At 43.5% G+C, this 23,111-nt stretch overlaps 4 protein-coding genes across 5 annotated transcripts; 2 read left to right on the top strand and 2 right to left on the bottom strand.

Annotated features, from left to right (window-relative positions):
• Positions 1 to 260: 260 nt before the first annotated feature.
• On the bottom strand, positions 261 to 2,606 carry ndufb8 (NADH:ubiquinone oxidoreductase subunit B8). Its single transcript, XM_012831098.3, has 5 exons — positions 2,469 to 2,606; positions 1,905 to 2,031; positions 1,722 to 1,821; positions 1,478 to 1,633; positions 261 to 415 (listed from the first exon to the last, which is right to left on the bottom strand). Exons 1-5 carry the CDS (start codon positions 2,563 to 2,565, stop codon positions 323 to 325), a joined length of 573 nt encoding a protein of 190 aa, XP_012686552.1. The 5' UTR covers positions 2,566 to 2,606; the 3' UTR covers positions 261 to 322.
• Positions 2,607 to 2,757: 151 nt separating this feature from the next.
• ddx18 (DEAD (Asp-Glu-Ala-Asp) box polypeptide 18) lies at positions 2,758 to 5,313 on the top strand. The gene has a single exon (XM_031560524.2). The coding sequence runs from the start codon at positions 2,936 to 2,938 to the stop codon at positions 4,922 to 4,924; it is 1,989 nt and encodes a 662-aa protein (XP_031416384.1). The 5' UTR covers positions 2,758 to 2,935; the 3' UTR covers positions 4,925 to 5,313.
• A 396-nt stretch (positions 5,314 to 5,709) lies between these two features.
• gpx9 (glutathione peroxidase 9) lies at positions 5,710 to 6,929 on the bottom strand. Its single transcript, XM_042703352.1, has 5 exons — positions 6,876 to 6,929; positions 6,576 to 6,669; positions 6,180 to 6,310; positions 5,863 to 5,993; positions 5,710 to 5,770 (listed from the first exon to the last, which is right to left on the bottom strand). The coding sequence occupies exons 1-5, from the start codon at positions 6,927 to 6,929 to the stop codon at positions 5,710 to 5,712; spliced, it is 471 nt and encodes a 156-aa protein (XP_042559286.1).
• A 593-nt stretch (positions 6,930 to 7,522) lies between these two features.
• On the top strand, positions 7,523 to 12,911 carry fbxl15 (F-box and leucine-rich repeat protein 15). 2 transcript variants are annotated; one of them, XR_004163009.1, is made up of 6 exons: positions 7,523 to 7,655; positions 8,341 to 8,500; positions 9,017 to 9,519; positions 9,950 to 10,182; positions 10,472 to 10,711; positions 12,689 to 12,911. XR_004163009.1 is itself a non-coding variant. In XM_012831127.2 (5 exons), exons 1-4 carry the CDS (start codon positions 7,585 to 7,587, stop codon positions 10,137 to 10,139), a joined length of 924 nt encoding a protein of 307 aa, XP_012686581.1. In that variant the 5' UTR covers positions 7,523 to 7,584; the 3' UTR covers positions 10,140 to 10,182; positions 10,472 to 11,776. The 2 variants fall into 2 exon arrangements, 1 of the variants encoding a protein (XP_012686581.1); XM_012831127.2 differs by lacking the exon at positions 12,689 to 12,911 and having other exon boundaries at positions 10,472 to 11,776.
• Positions 12,912 to 23,111: the final 10,200 nt, after the last annotated feature.

Raw genomic sequence — 23,111 nt, forward strand, 5'->3', positions numbered from 1 at the left:
ATGAATAACTAGGTTCAGAAAGTAGCTCAAAAGAAACTGTCAAAAATCACCTGACAAATCTTCCTGTAAACAAAACAGAGGTGTCACTTCTGCTTTTAATTACCTTTGTACATCACAAAAGTGACATTTATTGACCCATAGCATCATTAATGAATATATACAAATAAATTAATATATAAATTGCAGTTGTAACAGATACAAAGGTATATGTAGGTTTTAGTCTGTGCTTCAATGAAAATGAGAAAAGACAAAAGGCAAACCGTTTTAAATTAGTACTTTATTAGGATTAAACAAACATGGAACAGAACAGACGTATAACATTTTAGATGGTATAATTTTTCACTTCTTCTGGCGCTTTCTCAGGGTCCCCTCCTGACTCCAGGTGCAGGTTGTTGTATGGATATTGCTTAGGTGCCTGTAAAAGTGAAGGGAACAAAAACATTTTCAAACGTATGTAATGTCACAGGTTCATTTAATGTCAATATATCAATGAAGACTAAGTGAGGGTTTCTGTTCCTGATCTTGAACGCTAGAAGTAGAACAGAACATGTGGTGGTTGGCAGCTTGGATACTGCTGGGCCTATACACTGAGGCACATTTACATACAAAGAAAGCGTGTGTGTACTACTGCTTGTAGTTTGCAATTTCTACTTTTATTTATACTACACTGTTATACTACTACTGTCCATGTATGTCCCACCCATATTCTTTACCTATATTTAAGTAACGTTTTCCAACAGTTTTTAAAAATTCCAGTTCCTGGAGAATGGCCTGTCATATTGAAGTTTTACAGTCTTCTATTTTAGAGTCAGCAAACTGTATGGGATAAGCACACTAAACAAAACCCATGTTGCTTTTTTTTTTTTTTTCCCCAAGAACCACATTTTTTTAGGATCCATTACCTTATCCAATCCTACTCCTGTTTTCACCTTATAGCATGGTACATTTCGTTGCCTCAGTACTTGTACTCTGTGCAATGACAATAAAGTTGAATCTAATCTAAATCTTGAATCTTATAGCATGGTACAAGCCCAACAAAACCACCCATACCTTGTGTGTTTAGAGTGTATAATCTGAGAGGAGCAAAATATCTCTGTGACTACCAAACATTCTGTAATCTTCGGAAAATAACATCCACTAGGATCAAACTGATCAAGATAAAAGGACAGGGGGTACACTGTGGCGCAAGCAGTAGCCCCGACCACATTCGGGCTTGACGCCCATGGAGGACAAGGGTTTGAATCCGGCCCGATGTCATTTCTCCTGTCCACTCCCCACCTCTTCTCCCTCTCATTTCCTGTCCCACTTTTCACTGAACTATCAATTAAAAGGCATAAAAGCCCAAAAATAAATCTTTAAAAAAAAGATAAAAGGACAGTTATGTGTCCAAACCAATGCATTGAAGTATGCCAATTTGCCCTCAAGTAGTTGACACATACCTGTCTAAACTATAGAAGAAACACTCAAATAATCTTACCACAGGTTGGTAAGATGGGAATTTTTCACCAACGTAAAACATAAATAACATGAACCCCACAAAACCCAGAAGGGTTGTGTACATGGTCTTCCAGTCCATGGCCAGGGGAGATGTGTCAACACGATTCCTGATGTACATATCAAAGTCCCAATGCATCTGCAATTAAAGGAAAAAAAAATGTGATATCACTGATCACCATGCACGGCATATCTAGATAGGATATTCTTCTGTCACTTGTCATTACCGGCTCTCCCCAGTTCCTCCTAAAGTCGGGATGGTCCCATCCATACCAGGGGTCTCTCTCATGTTGGGATTTCTCGGGAAGCATTGGGTAGTCTCCATACCTGCATACAGAAATATATATGCAACTCCAAACTTTATAAATGTTACTGAAACTTACGATCTGAAACGGTCAACACACTCTTACCCCATGCCATCATCCGGATAAGGTTTGTAGTCGTGTAATGTCATGTTATACTTCTTAGCAGCTGCAGCCATCTCCTCGGGAGTTTTGGGATATGGGCCAGGGAGCATATCCTTTGAAGGTCCGGAGGCTGTCGTGTTTCAAATGTAGGATTAATGTAAATACAAGAATGAGATTGAGACCTGTTCACTTTACCAGCAAATTAGTGAGGTCAATGAGTTAGCTTAAGTTAGCATGCAAACACTGAACCAAAATGACATATCTGTAGAAAACATTACATTAGATTGGACGGCACTATCTATAGTTAATGTTTATTTCTTGCAATGTCAGGGTCGTACTGTCAAATGGGTAATAGTACCCAACAGTGATAACGTTGACATGACTGAGAGCTAGTTAGCAAGCTGGCGTCTGTTTACATGTAGAATGTAACTTGCTGGCTGCTTAGCTGGTTAGCCAGCCATCTCTGAAGGTTAGCTGCCGGGCTAGCCCACAGATTAGAAATGGGATACCGACATAGTTGAAGGACAATATTTCATATGTATTAATGATGTTTAAATAACAACCCACCTGCTCTTGCACCGATAAACGTATTTGTAAATCCTTGCCCTCTGGCCTTAAGAAGGGCCCGAGCCCACTGTCTTGCTCCAAGAGCGGCCATCTTCATTCAGTATTGACCTGACACTGATCGAGCTTGTACGCATGCGGGGAAAGGTACGGTAAGCGAAAGGAAACAAACTTGCTGAGTCGTGATTGGAACTGTACTTCTGGCATCGGCAGAGCCTCCCTCCATTACATAAACGTTCTCTTTTGTATTTTTTTTCTTTCGTTTTGATATCTTAATAGGGCGTCAAAATGATCTGACGCTTTCCATTGAGCTTCGCAATATAGGCTTCGTGGGAAAATGTAAAAGATTGTCACATTTTATCAGGCAAATGTTTAACACTACCATAGAATTTAAGGGTCCTTGGGGTCCTTCAAGACACGTGTTTTTGTCTGGTAGTTCCTGTTAGATCGTGGTAGCTGTGTGTGGCATCATGGCGGACTTACAGATGAAGATTCTCAGAAAGAAAATACAGAAAAAGAATGATAAAAACAAACAGCGAGAAATGCTAAAGAAACTTAAAGAAGCCGAAAATGAGGAGCTGGTATCAACTGACGAGTCTAAGGCTAATTTGACGGATGAAACGTTGAGCCAGTCAGAAGGTAAATCGGCCGCAAACCCGAATGATACTCCTACCAGTAAAGAGTCTGCTCCGACTTTAGGAAAGAAAAGGAAAGTTACTGTCTCCATTGACTCTAGTGGGTCGAAAAAAAAGAAAAAGAAGGATTTGAAAGCCGAAGCTGAAGATGACTGCTCGCAAGATGATGAGGAGTCTGAAACGGCAGATCCTGAGGAAAGCGAACAGCCAGCAGACGATGAAGTTGATACGGACAACGAGTTGGACAGTAAGAGTGAAGAGGGGAAAGATGGAAAAGGGGAAAGTGAAGATGGACCCGAGCTCCCGTTAGGACTTTCGGGCGCATTTGAAGACCGCTCTTTTGCATCCCTTGCTGAGTTGGTGAGCGAGGCCACTCTGAAAGGCATAAAGGAGCTGGGCTTCGAACACATGACTCCGATCCAGCACAAGAGCATCCGACCTCTGCTCGAAGGAAGAGACGTCTTGGCTTCTGCTAAAACAGGTAGTGGCAAAACTTTAGCGTTCCTCATCCCTTCCATTGAGCTAATTTACAAACTGAAGTTCATGCCTAGAAATGGAACTGGCGTTATCGTTTTGTCCCCCACACGAGAGTTGGCCATGCAAACTTATGGTGTGTTAAAGGAGTTGATGACCCATCATGTACACACATTTGGCCTTATAATGGGTGGCAGCAATCGGACCGCAGAAGCTCAGAGGCTTGCGAATGGCACTAACATACTAGTGGCTACTCCGGGGCGACTGTTGGACCACCTGCTAAACACACCTGCTTTCATGTACAAGAATCTCCAGTGTCTGATCATTGACGAAGCAGATAGACTGTTGGAGGTTGGCTTTGAAGAAGAGCTAAAGCAGATCATCAAGCTGTTGCCAAAGAAACGTCAGTCGATGCTGTTTTCAGCCACGCAGACCCGCAAAGTTGAGGATTTGGCCCGCATTTCTCTCAAAAAAGAGCCGCTCTATCTCGGTGTGGATGACAACAAGGACAATGCTACAGTGGATGGACTGGAACAAGGATATGTGGTGTGTCCCTCTGAGAAAAGATTCCTCCTGCTCTTCACCTTCCTGAAGAAAAATCGCAACAGGAAGTTGATGGTGTTCTTCTCATCCTGCATGTCTGTGAAGTATCACTATGAGCTGCTCAACTACATCGACCTGCCAGTCATGGCCATTCACGGCAAGCAGAAGCAGACCAAGCGTACGGCCACCTTTTTCCAATTCTGCAACGCAGACAAAGGCATCCTTCTCTGCACCGATGTAGCTGCCAGAGGCTTGGACATCCCCGAAGTTGACTGGATCGTTCAGTACGACCCTCCTGATGATCCTAAGGAGTACATCCACCGTGTCGGAAGAACCGCCCGTGGACTCAACGGTCTGGGCCACGCTCTGCTGATCCTCCGCCCCGAAGAGCTGGGCTTCCTGAGGTTCCTCAAACAGGCCAAGGTGCCCTTAAGCGAATTCGAATTCTCCTGGACCAAGATCTCTGACATTCAGGCACAGCTGGATAAGCTGATTGAGAAGAACTACTATCTCCACAAGTCTGCTCAAGAGGCCTACAAGTCTTATGTCAGGGCATATGACTCTCATTCTCTCAAACAGATCTACAGTGTTGATACTCTCAACCTTCCAATGGTGGCCCTGTCCTTCGGCTTCAAAGTACCCCCCTATGTGGACCTTGGTGTCCACTGCAGTAAGGGTATGAAGATGCAAAAGAGAGGTGGTGGAGGTGGCTTCGGCTTTCAGAAGTCTAAGAACTTCCAGAAGGCTAAGATCTTCAAGCATGTTAACAGGGGAGGCAAGGGAGATGGAAGGCAGTTCTCCCGCTGATGAAATTGTTGGATGTTAAATTTACTAAATGTATTCATCAAATCTGTTTTCTATTCAGTGTACTCAATAACATTCAGTGTTCATGATGTCCGAAGGCTGTATTGCCATGTGAAGAGAACTTTCAATTACAACATTAGTTTAATATTTGTCTCTGGATAGAGTAGTATATTTACTCTGTAGGCCTATATCTTCAAAATGTTATTGATATCATGAAAAATTACAAAATTGTCATAAACCATTTAGATCTGCTCCATGTCATATTTTATTTAACAGTTGACTCTGTTGTGATTATCTTTACTTGTAATTCATGTTTTAGACTTGGAGTAATGCAATAGTTTACACTGTTGTGCATAATCCTGGTGTATCCATTAAAATTGGTTCTTTGGTAAGAATTTGTTTTGTCATGAATACATGTCTAACTATGAACTTAATATGGACAACGTTACCCCTTCCCCCCCCTTACACACAAAAAGAAAGTACAGTTATGAAGATGAATATATGTTTATTTACTGTTTCATAATCAATATATCCTGATAGTTGCTTAGGCCCAAAAGGCATCATTGAGACCAGGTCCTGGATGTGCCTTGGTCACTGTGAGGGGCTGGCGGGAGCCAGGGCTCGGGGTGAATGCACTGAAGCCCGGAATTTTCTGAATCCCGACCCATCTGATCCAGCTTGGGTGCAAGTGGAATTTGCATTTACCAAGAGATCATCACTCTGCCCCTCTTGGTGACGGTCACATCCTGTTTGCCTTAAATGATTAAAGGGTGATGGGGTAGTGACATTTAACACAGCAGCTCTGCTATGTCCTTTTCCAGCTCCTCCATGGGACTGTGCAGCTCATACCTAAGACAACAAAGAAACAGCATTCGAGGTAAATTGTAGCGTCTAAAGTCACATTTTAAAAGCCAAATGTTTTGTGTGTAAACAAGGCATACCTTTTGAATGGCAGGCCATTAGCTGTGATGAGGAACTTCTCAAAGTTCCACCGAATGTCATTGACTTTTATTGGAGACCAGTAAAATTTCTTCATGTCTCCTATGACCGGATTAACATAAGGTAATGTTTCCTAGGGAGAGCAATAATCGGTAATGTTAAAAACATACTGTTTGATCTAATAGGTTGTTTCAACACTGTCTTTGTCAGCTTTATTAATAGGATAACACAGTGTATATTGCCATAAATATTTAATGAAAATAACTAGTTAGAATGACTTTAATGCCTCATAACAAGCACAATTAGATAAAGATCCTACCTTTAGATAGGTGAAAAGAGGTTCCTCACTTAACCCATTAACTTCAATTTTTTCAAATATGGGGAACTTAGGGACAAAACTTCCACCAGGTCTCACATACTTCAGGACGTTAAGGGTCTCGTTATTTACCTCTAAGAAAGAGCGTGAATGAAACATCACAAACACAAGCAGCTATTTAAAACTACTATTTCATTTCACCTTTAGTACAGAATACATTTTATATTTTTGTCTTTCACACATATTGCATTTGCGTTTCCTCAACATACTTTTAATTGGAATTACACAGAAGAAATGGTAAGGCAATACAACTAAATGGTGATGATTAATGTGACATAAGTGTACACTACACCTCATTTTAGTTTATATTAGTATTACTCAATAGCACATAAAACTTACCAGGGGATTGTAGACCAAACTGATTACATGGGAATCCAAGGACAGTGAAGTTGTGGTCACCAAATATATCCATTAGTGCATTCAGTCTGTGGTACTGAGTAAGGAACAGTTAGATTTGACATACATGTTTACAAAATACAAGCGCCAAAATAAATGTTTTTACATTATCAGTGTGGAATATAAAAAAGTCAGAAATGTAGAACTGAATCCAGTAGTCATTACCTCCTCAATGGTTGAACCTCAGAAGGTTGCCAGGTTAACAATAAGGATCACTTTGCCCCTATAATTGCTAAGTGGCACGGTTTGACCCTCCAGGGGGTCCATGGAGAAATCATAGATCGATTTCCCTTCCATAATCACACAAATTAGGCTATTGGCTGTAAATCCACGATGATTACTTGGTGGTGGTCCACTGTTACCCTGTTGGTCCCACTTCTTTCAGTGTGCCATGACTCTTGGCTCAGCAATTGTTCTGCATGGCTGGTTCCATTGTGCTTGTGTCCAGGGGTGAGTTGACAGGGTAATTTTTTGTTCAGTGTTTGCATAGGTATGCGAATCCCATTGGTCATGCATCTACGTTTTTCAGTGGACAGGTATACATGACCAAAGTCATACAAACTTGTCTGTTTATGGGAGGATATAACAGTTATAGCTTTCTGTGATACAATGTTGTCCTACAACCATGTAAGCTACCTTGTTTTAAGTGTAAGTTGTAAGTTGTAAGTGTAAATAAAAATGTAAAAAATTATCCTATAATATACTTCACATGTTTTACATTAGTTTGTGCTCGTGTTTGGGATTTATGCCCCCAGCCCCCAAATAAATGCAACATTTCTGCTGCCAAATTAGGTAACATCCTTTCATTTGAAAACGGAAAATCAACGGTTACAAAATATGATCTGAATTCAGCCGAAACGGCAGGTGGCAGTATTGAGCCATGACTCGGTTGGCTAGTTCATGTAAAATACAGAAGGAGTGCAGAAGGTCCAGAGCAGGATGCTACCTTGTTATGTCAAATATTAATTATCAGTCCACTCATATTCCTGAAGCAATGGATTCAGAAACGGGAAAGTTGTCAAAGTAAGCTATGCATTTGTTTTACTTACTCAATGTATCTTTCGAGTAGCCCAGTGATCCGTAGTAATCTGCAAGTTGAGTAACCAGGCTCACAGATGACTTGAAATCAAAATGCATTGAGTGAGTGTGTAAGAGACTAAGGTTATTGTTTTCCGGTTGAAAGTGATTGAGTGATCTTCACGAGACTGTCAGCTAAAACATTTCCCCGTGATGTTTACTGTGGGTCATCAACATCAAATCCTCATTTTGCCCAGAGACCATCTTTACTTGGATTACGGGAATAATGCTAACGACTCTCTCCTAACCAGGCAGCATACTTTAGCTATATCTGTTATTTTCATAAGAGTTTTCGCTGTAAAAGGTTTATTTGCTAATTTTTGCTACCCTATTAGTTGTTTATCATGCGAAGACAGAATGCATGGGCTACCGTGGGTTTTCGTTATTTAGTTATTTATTTCATCACAGCTGGTCAACGAATGTTGAAAAATAATGTAAACACTGTTTCCAATATCACATGAATATTCAAAATTACTAAATATTCAAGTCTTGCTAAGACGGGAAAAAATACACCAGTGTTGAATCTAAGTTGTATTTGTTTCATAAAGCAGGGATTGCAAGTAGGCCATTTTAGCCCTCTTCTGGTTGTGGACAGAAAGGCCTATTAAAGTCTTGCTGTGTTCTTTTTCAGATATCAGCTACTAGATTTGCCCTGGGAGGATGTCTTAGTCACACATGTTTTCTCCTACCTCCCCTTGCGACACTTGGTTACCCTGCAGAGGGTCAGCAAGCAGTTTTGTTCCTTCATCCAGGTGTATCTTGCAAACTGCCGAACGTTTGACCTCAGCCAGGTAAAAGCAACACAGCCTACGCAGTCTATTTAAAGACAGGTTCACACGAAGACCTTGTTTGCTTTTATCAAGGACAGGGTAGACCTGTCTACTTTGCACCCAAATGAAATGGCAACTTTTATAACATACTACGTGCTGCAGTAGTCAGCTGGCTGGAAAGACTTGTGAAAACTTGATATAGGTGTACTGTGGTAGCGTTACAACTAAATATAGCATGATGACACAGATTCTGACACTGATCGCTTCACAGTAGTATGAACTGTATCCTGTATTCTCTATTCCCTACCTACCTTATCAATTCTTGATCCAGTATGTGCAACCGGGTGTTGAATTCGCTGATTTATTTTATTGGTTCCAGCATGAACATAGGGGGATTCTAAAATATATTTATTTTGGATTTATGTATGCATCTACCATAATTATTTTCCACCTTTGGTGATAGATGGGATTCAAACGGGTCTCTAGCTGGTTCCTATCTGTTGTTTTTTGAAAGTGATGATAGCCTTCTGCCTGCAGGTTGGGCCTCACATTCCCAAGGAGGCCTTCTGCTCTATCCTGAGTGACAACAAAGTCCTCCAAAACTTGTCCGTCCAGAACTGCTCTGATTGGATCTCTGACAAGGAGCTCCTCCCTGTCATCGGCCAGAACCCCCACCTGCAGCGGGTGGACATGCGCAGCTGCGCCGGCCTGAGCCGCCACTCACTGGTGGCCGTGTCGCTGAGCTGCCTGCGCCTGCAGCACCTGAGCCTGGCCCACTGCGAGTGGGTGGACAGCCTGTCGCTGCGGAGCCTGGCCGACCACTGCAAGGGCCTGCGCTCGGTGGATCTGACCGCCTGCCGGCAGCTGAAGGACGAGGCCATCTGCTACCTGGCGCGCCGCTGCCAGGCGCTGCGTTCGCTCTCCGTGGCCGTCAACGCCAACGTGACCGACGAGTCCGTGGAGGAGGTGGCCAAGAGCTGCCGCGAGCTGGAGGAGCTGGACCTGACGGGCTGCCTGCGGGTGCGAAATGAGGCCATCAGGTGAGCCGTCAGTGACCCTTTCTCAGCTGGGTCTTTTTGTGAGCTGCCTACATGCTTGGGGCTCAGGCCTTGAGCGCTGTAAAGCGACTTGAGACAATGTCAATTGTTAATGCCACTATATAAATGAACAAACTAAAAATGTGATTGAATTGAGACACTGCTGGCTGTAGTATGGAGGGGGGTTGTGTGTGTGTATGGGTGTCTTCACAGCTTCTCAAAGACATTTGATTATCTGAAATTGGGTTTACTGTACGTCTCTCCATAAATACATTTGGGATTATACACATGTAGGTATTATTCAGTAGGTATCGTGTCTCCAGATATACACTACAGTACGTCTCAGCTTAGTCCGGGAGTCAGACGTCAGTCAAGGGTCCTTTCATGACACACAACTTTAAAACAGGACCTTTCTTTCCTGATGCGTTTGCAGGACTGTGGCCGAGTACTGCCCCAAGCTGCGCTCGCTGAAGGTCAACCACTGTCACAACGTCACTGAGTCCAGCCTGGGTGTGCTGCGGAAGCGGGACGTGGAGATCGACGTGGACCCGCCCCTGCAGAGGGCCCTGGTGCTGCTGCAGGACGTAGTGGGCTTCGCCCCCTTCATCAACCTCCAGATTTAGGCCTCATGGTCGCCTGAGGGGTGGGTGGTGTGGACTGTGACAGGTATGTGAGATGACGTCAGGATACATCCACATGCCTCCTTCCTCAGTGTAAACTTTGTGATTTAGTACAACATTAGTTCTGCCATTGTAAAAGGATATTATATCATAAGTCTTTGCTTCCTCACACATTGAAGGCACTGATTAATACAAAAACTGAACCATGTTCGGTTAATCAATAGTAGGAAGGGATTCGTGCACTGTGAGTGACTGCAGGATCAAAAAAAAGATACTTACCGACTGAACTGTGGTGATGCTGGTTATGCTAACACAGGTTATTCCATGTCTTCCAGGTTTCACCCACACCACTGCTCATTGTGAAGACTCCCCATCCAGCCCAGTGTGCTGAGCAGTGCAATTACATGCGTTTATCAACGGGAATCTGGAGTGGGAATGGGAGTCGATGAACTGATTATTTATTGTTCGATGCAAATCCATACAGTGAACACGATGCTCCGTGTGGCTACCTATTGCACTTCAAGTAACACTTGGTTTGAGCTGGCCTTTTTATCTTCAGCGCCGATCCGCTATAAGTAAGCATGGTGCGATTTACATGGTATTAGGTTATGTAGTTCATGTCGTAGTCACTTTCAGCACAGGGACATGCATTCTCTGTGATAGGTTAAGTTGAATGAAGTGTTTCTTCATTTGCACCGGCGAAAGACTGATGAGGCAAACCTTTGCACTTTTCATAATTTCTGTCACAACTGTATTTGTAAATATTTTGCTGTTCATACAAATGGTTATCATACCTAGTTTTCACATTTCAAAAGTTAAGGATTCTACTGGTGTTTAGCCACACTGAAGCTTCTTATAATGACAAATCCCATTTAAAGAACTTCATGTTGTTCAATACACTTGTATTGGAGGATTTATGTCAAGACTGCATATGTAGGTTTCACTATTCTGCTTGTGTTTATGTCTTAAGTCCTCCTTTACATTTCATTTTTCCAGCTGTGTTCAGTTGACCTAGACGTCTCTGTGACTTTTGGTTTATAATTCCTCTTAGTTTAGGACAAGGTGCACAAGTTAATGGCTTTCAAAAATGCTATAAAGTATTTGCAATATATTACCCACGTATGCAGTTAGATATCTGTGTAGAAACTAAATTAATTGCAAGTTAACTGAAACACGTAGTCAAGTAATTAAGGTAAATAGATAGGGTTTTCCTCACAATTTAACAAAATGGTTTTGTTATCTTGAAAAGGCAGTCCAGTTTCAATTCTGTTTATGTAGCACTTGAACTGGTGACATTCCTCTGCCAGTTTGGGTTTCACTTGCCTTTACCTCAGTTCATTTTAAAAATGTAATTTCCCTTTCTCTGATTTTTTTTAGACAATGTATCTTCTTTGCATTGTAAAAGAATCTTTGGGTTTACAAAACACATTATGATTGAGGATGTTTGTCTGAAATTCACCAAATGTGTCCAGAGGTCTGTCATTGTATTATTTTGTGGCATCATTTTATGCCCAGAGTATACCTCAGACTCTTCTTCTTCTTTGGAGGCTGTTTTTGTTGCAACTTGAAAATATGATTTGCAGATATAAACTTTGTTTGCTTTTTGCAATGTACAGTAAAGGGAAACAGGATCACCCTCAGAGGTTTTTGTTATTTATTCAATGGATGGAATGTTTAGAATACTCTCGTATGCATTATGACCATATTATACGTTGTATAAGAGAATGTAAAGAAAATCTTACAATATTTGTGGTGCATGAGTGAGTGTGTGATCACAGACATTTATCGTTCATGAATTTTTAAAGATCAGACTTGCCACTAATTTCTTTTGGTGCTCGAAGTTGGACAGGAAACTTATCAGACCTAAGCTGTTTGGCCTTAGTGTCCATTATAAGGTATCTTAATCCTCACGTTTTCTGAATTCAATACTAGTGTTTTTAATCCAACATTTATTTTAGAAGGGACTTTCATAGAAGGCATCAGATACTCAACGGAGAACCCCTTGCCTTACACACTTATGTTGAGAAATATTCTGTGTAAGACAGAAGAACATAGGGTTTGATTATAGTGGACCTGGAGCATGTATGGTTACTTTGGTTAATGATTATCACACCAAAGCAGGGAAGAAAATTATTTTTAGATTACACGAAAAAATGTTGGATGTTTTTTTGGAATGGACTTGTTGTACCACATAGATCCAGAAGGTGGCGACAATATCCCAATATTTGTAGAACAGGCAGAAGCTCACCGACACTTCATTCGTGTTATTTTCATCAATCGGTGCCCAAATGGAATTAGTCAGGGTTAGAAAATACATTTATATTACATAATGCTGATCCAACAGACCCAGCACTGCGGTCACGCCAGATTGCTTACATTTCTCTGCGTTGAAAGAATTTCAACATATGCCCAACCATAACTTTGTTTGAATCAGACAGTAAGTTTGGACCATAGGTTTTGAACCAGTGCGAACTTTTAGGTGTCATGTTCACGATTTGATAGTGCAAAGCCTATCTTTGCACTAACCATTGGTTGGTTTGGTTTTTCTATAGGCCTAACCTTAATGGACAGAGGTGAGCGACCCTAGCTTGGAAGGATACGAAAAGAAAACCTGGTAAGAAAAAGGTATTTATTAATTGTTGTTGAAGATCACTGTTCATATTTATAACGTTATTACGAGCCTCTATGGTTATGCAAACGTGCGATTTCAGTCCTTGACATTTGCTGGCTAGCTATGCTAGGGTGAAAATTGCAATAAAAATTGCATGAGCTACAGCTAACTCTAGATTGGTTTGTTATTTAACATTTAGCAGAGAAATGTGTGCCGTGTCTGTGTCTCGGGTTAGAAAATAATGCATATCTCCTTTGACATTCTTCATGCACCGTAGGTCATTCAGTAGAAATTATTTTGAGTTTCGAAACTGGGTAACCTTAGCTAATTTGGCTCTAAACTACCCTCATATAACATACTGTAGTTTGAGCAGGTAGCTAAAGGCAAATTTACATGAAATATTCTGATATTCTTTAGTAGTTCGATGTACTGCAGCTCTCGTCTCTCTCTCCCTCTTTCCATTTCCCTCCTTCTACCCCCTCTCTCCCTCGCCTATACTTCTCTTTCCCTCCTCCAACCCCCTCTATTCTGTGTCTTCCTCCTCTCTTTCCCTCTCTCCACTCTCATTTTCTCTCTCCATCTCTACTGCCCTTTCATCATTTATCCTTCTCCCTCTATCTCTCCCCCAGTCAGTCAGGGATCTGCTGGTAGTTCTTAAAATTAATGGAATATCACGATATTCATCATATATAGTATATTTTTTAAATACAGTAACGTTAGTACCCCTGTATCCGCATGTTGTAGCACAGTAGCAAACTGAAGGCTTCTCTTGCCATTGATTGAAGAACCACACCTGATATTGAAAGCAGGGAAGGCAGACAGGTTTCTACGCGAAACACATAACACACGCCTGAAAGCACATATCTCCCCTTGCACGTTACATTGCCCCCACCAAGCTGGTCAAATGTCCCTAGTGACCCAGGCATTAGGCACAAAGTTCCGCAAGTGCTGGGAAAGTTGTTGTTGGCTGTGAGGGGGCGGGGATAGGCAGTATGGTTCATGAGCTGGTGGCCAGGAGGGTGCAAGTAGGTCCCGATGGTCTGACCAGCTGCACCCTATACACCACATCAGATAGTCTGGGTGCCTAACGCAGTATACAGACTGATCCACTCACTAGTCAGTTTAGGAGAGACCCCCTTCTTGCGCTTGCTTTTGCTGAGCCCCAGCCTCTGTCAGTGCCTGCCTGGCCAGCTCATGCACCTCCCTCAGCGGCTTTCACAGGTTATAGTAGTGGTCCAACCCAGCCTCGCCCCTCACCTCCTGGTCTGGATGAGAGCCGAACACAAGGCCCACTGGGTTCCAGAGCTCCCATCCGAACATGGCCTGCGGGGGTGCACCGCTTGTATTGCTGGATTGCCATCAGGCACACCTATAGGACCAGGGGCAGATGTGGGTCCCAGTCACGCTGCCGGCAGCTAGACAAAATGACGAGCTGGGTTGCCAGAGTGCGGTTAAACTGCTCCACAAGTCCATCACTCTGGGGGTGCAATGGGGTAGTCCAGGTCTTCCTGATGCCCAGCTGCCGGCAGACCATGCTGAACACGCCAGCCTCAATGTTTCCGCCCCTGGTCATTGTGGAACTCCTCAGGCAGTTCCATCTTGCTGACTAGGTGCTCGGCAGTGGTGGCCGCATATGCCTCTGGTCACATAGTGAAAGTTTGTGGAAAGAAGATGTAGTGATTCCTTTGGTTGGTGGTGGGAAAAGAGGCCAGGATGTCCACAGCTCCATAGGCGCCCCCAGTGGAGTGGAGTGCGAGATCACTAGGTCAGACCCTTTTGGGCTGTGTAGGAGTCGCTCTGGTGGATATACAGCTCCGTTCTGGCGACAACCTGGCCAGTAGAAGTGGGACCGGAGCTGATGAAGCGTCTTGCAGATTCCAAAGTGGCTGCCTTCCAGAACCAAGACATGAGCCCATTCTGGACGGTGAACGCCTGGACTGGGAGAGGACAGGATCCTGGGTTTGGTCTCGCTGGAGCTGCTGTAGATTGATGAATTCCCTTCCGTCGTCATCGTTGACTCTCACTGCAGTCTGGGGGTCACTGCTGCCCGCTGCTCGCTGCTGCTCACTGCTGCCCACTGCAGCTCGCTGCTGCTGGAGGCTGTCGCCCGTTGATGCTCGCTGTTGCCGCTGCAGCTGCTGGAGACTGGAGGCTGCTGTTGTCATTACTTGGGGTGGCAGCCAGCACACACGGCCGTCGGGACAGAGCATCTGTGTTGGTGTGGGTGCGGCCAGCCCAGTGGCAAATCTCAAAGTTGTAGTCTTGCAGAGTCTCTAACCACCAAGCCAACTGCCCCTCTGGGCCAGCAGCCAGGTGAGACAAGCATGATCAGTGCGCAGCAGGAGGTAACTTGGGGCGATAGTGGTACAGGAGGTAAAGAAGTCGTTTAGTAATCACAAGGTTGCTAGTTCGATTCCCTGTCGAAGCGTCCTTGAGCAAGACACTGAACCCCTAATTGCTCCTGATGTGCAGTGTGCCATCAGTGTAAATGTAAAATGTGTATACATTGTAAGTCGCTTTGGATAAAAGCGTCTGCTAAATGACTAAATGTAAATGTAAATGTAAATGAGGTAAGCTCTGAAGTGGCGAATTCCCCGGATGCCAGCAACTCTCAGTTGGTGACACAGTAGTTCTTCTGTAGTCAGCTGAGGGAGCGGCTGAAGTAAGCGTAAGTAAGTGATGACCTGCACACTGTGCCCCCCTTCCTGTGACAGTACTGCACCGAGACCCATGTTACTGGCGCTGGATTAAAGGTTGCTGTGGGTCTGGAAATGCCAGCACGGGAGCTTCGATGAGCGTCGCCCAGAGTTGATCGAAGGCGGCGGGGCAGTCTTCACTCCACTGGAATGTTTGCCCTTTCTGTGACAGTCTATGCAGCAGGCTGGCATTGGTGGTGAAGTCTCTGACAATGTGTCAGTAGTCTGACATCAGCCCCAGGAAACTCCACAGCTCCCCAACATTACTGGGAATTGGCCGGTCTCTCACTGCTGTCTTATTCGCTGGATCAGTGAACACCCTTGCCAAGCAGACTACATGGCCCAGTATTGCTGTCCTCTTCTGGTGCAGAGGACACTTCTGCAGGTGGCTTGGAAAACTTCACGTAGTTTGGCCAGGGCGCTTAGGAAGTCTGCAGTGGGCACGAGGTGACTAGGCAGACTACACAGTGGCTCAGGGGAACACCAGCCAGCACTCTCTCCATCAGGCGCTCGAAGGTGGCTGGCCCATTGCAGAGCCCAATTGGAAGTGCTTTGAACTGCCAGAATCCCTGGCCCTTGGAAAAGGTGGTCTGCAGAGGTTGAGGGAGCTGAATCAGCGCAACCCAATTATGTAGTCGTGGGCATCGTCGATGTGTGGAGTCTCTGTGGGTGGCTACGTTGATGCGGTGGTAGTCGACACGGAAATGCCAGGAGCTTTCTTTTTGTATTGCCTCCGACAGTGGGCATGGCCCATGGACTGATGCTACGCTCAGTGACGCCTGCTTCGCCCATCTCTTCAATCCTCTGCTCTGCCACCGCCTGCTTGGTGAGGGGTGGCTGGCACGGGTGGAGGCAGATGGGGCATGCATCTCCAGTGTGAAGGTCGTGCAGTGTGATGCTGGTGCACGTGCTGGTGACAAGGATATAGCGGCCCCTCTGGTCAATGGGTGGTCTTCACCAGCAGTGTGAAGGGCCATGGCCCAGAATAAGCTGAGGTCTGGACACATCCAGCGCAGCCCCCCCCACTTAGCCAGCATGTCCAGCCCAATAACACATGGGTCCCAGATGCTGGTCAGCCAGAATGGGTGATGGACCGCTCGGCCAGTGACCGTCACCTGCAGAGTTGTCATTCCCTTTCAGCTGCGCCCACTCTCCGGTAAAGGAGCAATGCAGAGCTTGGTGGCTTCCCAGCCTGGCAGTCTCGAATCTTCAGTTCCAAGCAGTGTTCCAAGGAATAGGTGGACCCAGAGTTCACTAAGGATGTCTTCCAGGCTGCAGCTTTTTGGGCAGGGAGGAGGAGACGGTGTTCAAGGGTGACAGTGACAGTCCTCCAACGAAGTTGAGCTGTACAGTGTTGGCTGTGCGGTGCTGGCACTAGACAGCGGCGTGCGACATGTCCGGGTTCTCCACATCAGTAACACTCCTCAGACTGCCCTGCTGCTTTCTGGGGACCCCAACTGAGGGCGTGCTGCTCTCTCTTCTATCTCCTCTGCTCTCTTCCAGGTCAGCCTGGCGTGTCCGATGTTTCGAGCTGGTGGACAGAGAGCTGGGTGCGCTGAGGCGATTGTGCTCCTGCAGCCGATCTGAAGCCTGAAGCGCGAGCTCCTCTTGTTGGCTGTTATCGAAGGTGGGGTAGCCCTGGCAAGCATACTGGCGTAGGTCGGCAGTATAGGTGCCCAGCCCCTCTCTCTCGCTTCGGTGGCTGGATGCTAGCTTGTCCCGGACATCGTTGGCGAACACCTTCTGGCCGCTGTAGCGCCCCCTTAATGGCTTGCCAGCTCCACTGGTTGCAGGTCTACCAATGCTTGAAGCGCCTTGCCCTCTAGAGAGAGCGTGACCTTGACCCCCGTCTCTTCAGGCGACCAGCCACTCTCTGTCAGCTGAAATTGAACAAGGTAGGTCTCAAGCGGCTCTTTTCCTCTGTAGTGTGGCGGCTTTGTGGTGCCCTGGCGTGGTGCCTCGGCAGTAGCGGTGGTGGTTCTCGGCTGGCCGGCAGTTGAAGCGGTGGCGTGTCCCAGGGGTCCAGGCTCGCTGGCATGCCCAGTCCCTGTTCTTGGAACAGCTGCAGCAGGGTCTGGTCGCGACTCCTAAGCAGGCTGTTCACTCTCGTTGTCCAGGGCAGGGAACGGAGGCTCCATCCGCCGCTTCTTCTTGCCGGCTTTGAGGTGGGGACACGGGCGGACTTAAGGCTGCTAGAATATAGCTCTTCGGCCGTACCCCATCCTGGTGCAGCTCTTCAATGAGGTCGCGGTCTAAATCCCACTACTGATACCAGTGTAGCAGCAGAGCAAACTGAAGGCTTCTTTCTGGCATCTTGCTGTTTATTGAAGAACCACACACAGAGAGTGACCATTCAGAAACTGATACAGAAGGCAGACAGTGAAGACTGAAACACATCACGCACACACACACACACACACACACACACCAGGAAACTCCCCTTGCATGCTACAATATACAGTATAACTTGTTTTTGTGTGCATACATACCTATGATAAAGTTTAATTTATAAATTACACACAATAAGACATTAACAACAATAACTACAAATTAAAATAAAACTATTATAACATTATACTGCAATAAAGGTTATGTGAATGTGGTTTGTCTCTTGAATGAAGGGGATTCTGGCATTTTACCCTCAACGGACGATGGAGGAATGAAAAATATCTTCACAGCATTTTTCCCTTCCTTGCTTTGATAAAAACGTAAAGAAAACGAGGACAGAATACAACAAGTAATCAAGGACAGACGTACGTGAGAAATGAGATGTGCTCAAAGACATGAGTCACATACTAAGTGCAAGGTGCGGAAAGGCTGCTCAGAGTGGCGCGGAATTTAAAACTTCTGAACCGCTCCACTTAAACGACGGGTAACTGAAACCGTGGTTACCGAATCAGCGGATACAGGGTTCCACTGCATACAGACGTGGACAAAATTGTTGGTACCCTTCCATTAAAGAAAGAAAAACCCACAATGGTCACTGAAATAACTTGAAACTGACAAGCTCCAGTTTTGTCTCATCTGTCCAAAGGACATTCTCCCAAAACCCCTGTGGCTTGTCAATATGCATTTTGGCAATTTCCAGTCTCGCTTTTATATGATTTACTTTCAACAGTGGGGTCCTCCTCGGTCGACTTTGGCTCAAACAGCGACGGATGGTGCGATCTGACACTGATGTACCTTGACCTTGGAGTTCCCCTCTAATCTCGTTGGAAGTTGCTCTGGGCTCTTTGGTTACCATTCGTATTATCTGTCTCTTCAATTTGTCATAAATGTTCCTCTTGCAGCCACGTCCAGGGATGTTGGCTACAGTCCCCTGGACCTTAAACTTCTGAATAATATGTGCAACTGTAGTCACAGGAATATCAACCTGCTTGGAGATGGTCTTATAGCCTTTACCTTTAACATGCTTGTCTATAATTTCTTTCTAATCTCCTGAGACAACTCTGTCCTTAGCTTTCTGTGGTCCATGTTCAGTGTGGTACACACCATGATACCAAACACCACAGTGACTACTTTCCACCCTTTAAATAGGCAGACTGACTGATTACAAGTTTGAAGGCACCTGTATTGCTAATTATAGGACATACCTTAGTTTAACATGTCCCTATGGTCAAATTATTTTCAATCTTTTCTAGGGGTACCATCATTTTTGTCCAGGCCAGTTTAATTATTTATTTATTTTTTAATTATTATTCTGTTGAACCACAACTCAAAAGCAATGTCTTATTTTCACAAGTTCATTTTCAGTACATTTTTATTTATTATTATTGTCAGTTTCAAGTTATTTCAGTGACCATTGTGGCTTTTTTTTCCTTTGACGGAAGGGTACCAACAATTTTGTCCACGTCTGTATGTATTTTTATGGCCTTAGAGGGACAGGGGAAGTCTCATATGCCATCACTGGTGAACAGCTTGAATAGGCAAAGGCCACTTGAAGTATTCCATCTGTGGGATTTATTATGCGTTTTACTTTTTTCCTCTGATGGAGTACATTTTGTATTATTGGTGTAATGCTACCGTATCAATCACACTTATTTTTCTCATCAAAAGTTGACCATTTGCCCATAGTTATCATGGATGACCTGAATCCTATTTGTCTTAAAAAAGGAAACACAAACTGTTATTATGTATGTATCTTTCATCAAAACCTGAAACACTCACACATGACCCCTGACAATAACAACCACAACAGTCTCAGAGGAAAGATAGGTCCATGGTAGATTTGGGGTTTTAGAAAAGAATTCCACAATGATAACCACTCATAATTGTATTAAACGATTGCTAATCTAATTTATGCTTCAACAGGGATAGTGCAATAAACTATTTAGATTATAATATTTTAATTCAGTATGTAGTATTTTCAGCCTGTGTGTGCCACTGATATTACATTACATTTTAAAACCTAACATTTTAAAACCTAAACCATTGAAATGATCCCTGATAATGTAATTTGTAATTTTTATGTAATTTGTTTCATATCCAGCCATACCTGTAATAAATATGCAAGAAAATGTTGTCAGCATATAGTGGCACAAGTGATTCAAGTAGGCGCCCATCTGGAGTTTATTCAGTCAGGCAAAAAGAGGAGTTTCATTTTCAACCATGCCAATCTACCCAGGCTTTGTTTGATCGCTGATGGTGAAATACGGAAAGAACAAAGTTACAAAAAGAGAAGGGCAAGCTAAGAGTGCAATACATAGAAATATATTGACTTGTCACATCTTTATCTCACATTTTATTTGTATGTACATGTATATATAGTATAGGCACATAGTATAGTATAGTATAGTTTCTCACATACACCACATACAAAAGTTATCATATTTGATGTTGAAAAAAATTGGGTTAAAAATTAATTTAACGCATGCTATAAATTCAAGGACACACAGACTAAAGCATTCATTGAGATGTTCTGCATTCGGCAGAGAAGAAAGGTTTTATTTTATTTGTTGCGGAACCATCAGATCAAATGTAAAATAACACAAGAGTGATGTGAGCAGGGGAAGAGTTTCTGACTGTGGGGGAAGAACAACAACATGAAGATAGCAAAGATTATGACAAGTGAGTTTAAGAACCTCCACCAGAAAGGTCAACAACATCACTAACTATTCCTTGCCTTAAAGATGCAACCCGCGATTCTGATTAAAGGTTGTAGATATTTGATCTTAACAGCCAATCAAATGATACCCCTCTTTCCCTGCTCCTGAAGCACCATATTGATTGGCCGGGATTGTTTAAGGCTCGGTCCAAGCCACTAGGTTTGTTTCCTATACACAGAGCCAGGATAGTGTACGAACACCAGTGGTTTTATAAGCACACACACTGAACGGACAGCTAGAGGACTGTGAGGAGCAATTAGCAGAGTTTGACAAAAAAAAGTGTACTGGATTAGCATCACAGACTGTACCTTTTAAAGAGGCTTTTACCTTAAACAACAGAGCTTTTTTTGTCCCTCCAAGGGAAACGTGTATCACAAGTCCACAATAAAGTCCACAATAAAAAACACTCAACTTCAATCAATTATGTCATTAGTAGGAACAAATCTAATATCAAAGCAAACTGCCACTAGAAGCACTGTACACTGTGAAGATTAGGCATGCACACACAGGGTTTGGAAAATGAAGGCGTTATTGCATGGGATTCATTCAGATTTGTCTGTTAATCCTATTGATGCACTGGTCATGTCAAGCACTGGGAGGACATTTAAATCGAAGCTATTGTGTCAGAGACCCTAAAACAGGCTCAGGTATACTGCAAAATAAATGTTTTTACAGTTACAGCTGCGTAGCCACCCGAAGAAATAAAACAGGACAAATGATCCGCATATATAAAAAATGTTGCAAGTGATCAGACGATACTGTACAAATATGTTAAGTACTGTGAAATGAGTATTCAGTATAATATGTTCAGGCAGATTCTTTATATGACTTATTATGTAGAAGCAATCTGGTCATTTCCTTGTCTACACCTCAATACAGGCGGGGTACGTACAATACAAACTAAACATACGTCCTGATGAGAGTTAATTATATCAATGCCTAAAGCTTTTTCAGCTTTTTTAAAGCCATAAATTAAGACTGCCATTAGAAATCCATTTGTGAGGGTAATGAAGGCATTTAATCTCAGCGTGTTCTTAGTAACTTTTCTATCTCAAATTTGTGTGGAGTGTCTTTGTTTCTTTTTGGCACTTGTTAAAAAACAAGAGTTTCTAGCAAAATACAAAAATGTATATTATTGACTTCAGATAAAAAACGAGTGAATGTAACATGTCCTTGTAACCACTAGAAGTGAAATAGTTGTACAAACATGATTATTCTTCAAAATATAGGTAAAGAATCCCGTTGTCATTTTTTAATCCGGAGGCAATTCAAATGACTTATCATTAAGTATGAACATAGTTTGTACAATTTTGGCGAAGACCTCCTTACTGTGAACCATGTTAGTGACTTCAATGGATTTCCCGTAATTCGTAGAACGGAGAACCTCTTGGTGCAAGGTGCACAAACCTTCATCTGACACTAGATGGCAGCATGGAGTTGAACTCAGAATCTGAATCTTGCCTCATTTTATGTGAGATTCTGCTTACTTTGTGCCAAGGCGGTTACCATGGGGTGTTTTTTAAATGAATGTGTCAGGCTATTCTTTAGCTACAGATTTGCATCAAATTTATCACATTGTACATGTGCATTTTGACCCTATAAAGTAAGAATGTTAGTTTTCAAATAGTGTCTTGACAAAATAAGCTCATAAAGACTATGGTCAGCATTAGGCAAAAACAAAAAAAAACCTGAGGATATTTACCCGCTGTTTTAAAAATGCCATTCTTTTTTTTCTTTCTATCTCTCTTTTATTTTTCATTCATTCCATCTGCCATTCCTCCGTCACCTGCAGCATCACCTCTGTCTCGCTTGGTGACGGTGGTGACGGTGGGGGAGCCGGGGTGGGTGGGGTAGCTTGTTGGACAGCTGAGTTTAGCTGCGAGCCGTCATCTTCTGCCAGCGCAAACACAAGTGGTCTATTTTCCACTTCATGGTGCTCTGTGTCCCCATCTGCCGCGGTGACGGTCAGGGGAAAGGGAAGGTGCCGGGCCCGCTGAAGCCGCACAGAGAGATTGTTCCTGTAGGTTTTTTCTGCCGTGACTCGGGGGCCCCCTGCTGCTGATAGTCATTCTGTCCAAAAATATGTGTTTGGGCTGATTTGTCTAAATCCGCACATTGTCAGGGGCGTGCCAAGTTTCATAGAGGGAGAGAAAGTTGTTTGCATTTCACGGTGATTCCTCTGACACAACTGAAACATAACTTTTTTTTTTTGTGTTGGAAGTTGTCCAGGTAAATTGGAAGGGAAATAGCATTTGGAATAATTTGTCTTCACAAACAGCAACTTTGTGACTAGTTTCCTGTTGAATGGGTGTTTACCTCAGGGTTATGTGTTACACTACTTTTGTTAGACATTTAACAAATGGTAAGTAGTGTTTTGTCGATGGTCACATTTGGGCTGTATTACTTGTTTTCTAGGACATTTTCACACTTTCAGTTAGCTAAAGGAAAGAAACAAAAAAAAAGTTTTGATTTTGATTAAGGGTGTTAACATGGCTTATGAGTATTTTGTAACATGTACAGTCGTATTTGTTGTGCATTCAAATCAACAAAGTCACAATTCTCA

The sequence above is a fragment of the Clupea harengus genome, chromosome 23 (genome assembly GCF_900700415.2).
Source record: "Clupea harengus chromosome 23, Ch_v2.0.2, whole genome shotgun sequence".
NCBI classification, from domain to species: domain Eukaryota; kingdom Metazoa; phylum Chordata; class Actinopteri; order Clupeiformes; family Clupeidae; genus Clupea; species Clupea harengus.

Excerpts from the sequence above, each read along its gene's own strand:
- gpx9 (XM_042703352.1), bottom strand. The coding sequence starts at position 6,929 with ATGGAAGGGAAATCGATCTATGATTTCTCCATGGACCCCCTGGAGGGT. Across the intron at positions 6,670-6,875 it reads ACCCCCTGGAGGGTCAAACC|TACCACAGACTGAATGCACT; the intron begins GTGCCACTTAGC and ends TTCCTTACTCAG. Across the intron at positions 5,994-6,179 it reads CTCTTTTCACCTATCTAAAG|GAAACATTACCTTATGTTAA; the intron begins GTAGGATCTTTA and ends TGCTCTCCCTAG.
- fbxl15 (XM_012831127.2), top strand. The coding sequence starts at position 7,585 with ATGTCAAATATTAATTATCAGTCCACTCATATTCCTGAAGCAATGGAT. Across the intron at positions 7,656-8,340 it reads GAAACGGGAAAGTTGTCAAA|ATATCAGCTACTAGATTTGC; the intron begins GTAAGCTATGCA and ends GTTCTTTTTCAG. Across the intron at positions 9,520-9,949 it reads GTGCGAAATGAGGCCATCAG|GACTGTGGCCGAGTACTGCC; the intron begins GTGAGCCGTCAG and ends ATGCGTTTGCAG.
- ndufb8 (XM_012831098.3), bottom strand. The coding sequence starts at position 2,565 with ATGAAGATGGCCGCTCTTGGAGCAAGACAGTGGGCTCGGGCCCTTCTT. Across the intron at positions 1,634-1,721 it reads GGAGGAACTGGGGAGAGCCG|ATGCATTGGGACTTTGATAT; the intron begins GTAATGACAAGT and ends CTTTAATTGCAG. Across the intron at positions 416-1,477 it reads TCCCATCTTACCAACCTGTG|GCACCTAAGCAATATCCATA; the intron begins GTAAGATTATTT and ends TCACTTTTACAG.
- ddx18 (XM_031560524.2), top strand. The coding sequence starts at position 2,936 with ATGGCGGACTTACAGATGAAGATTCTCAGAAAGAAAATACAGAAAAAG.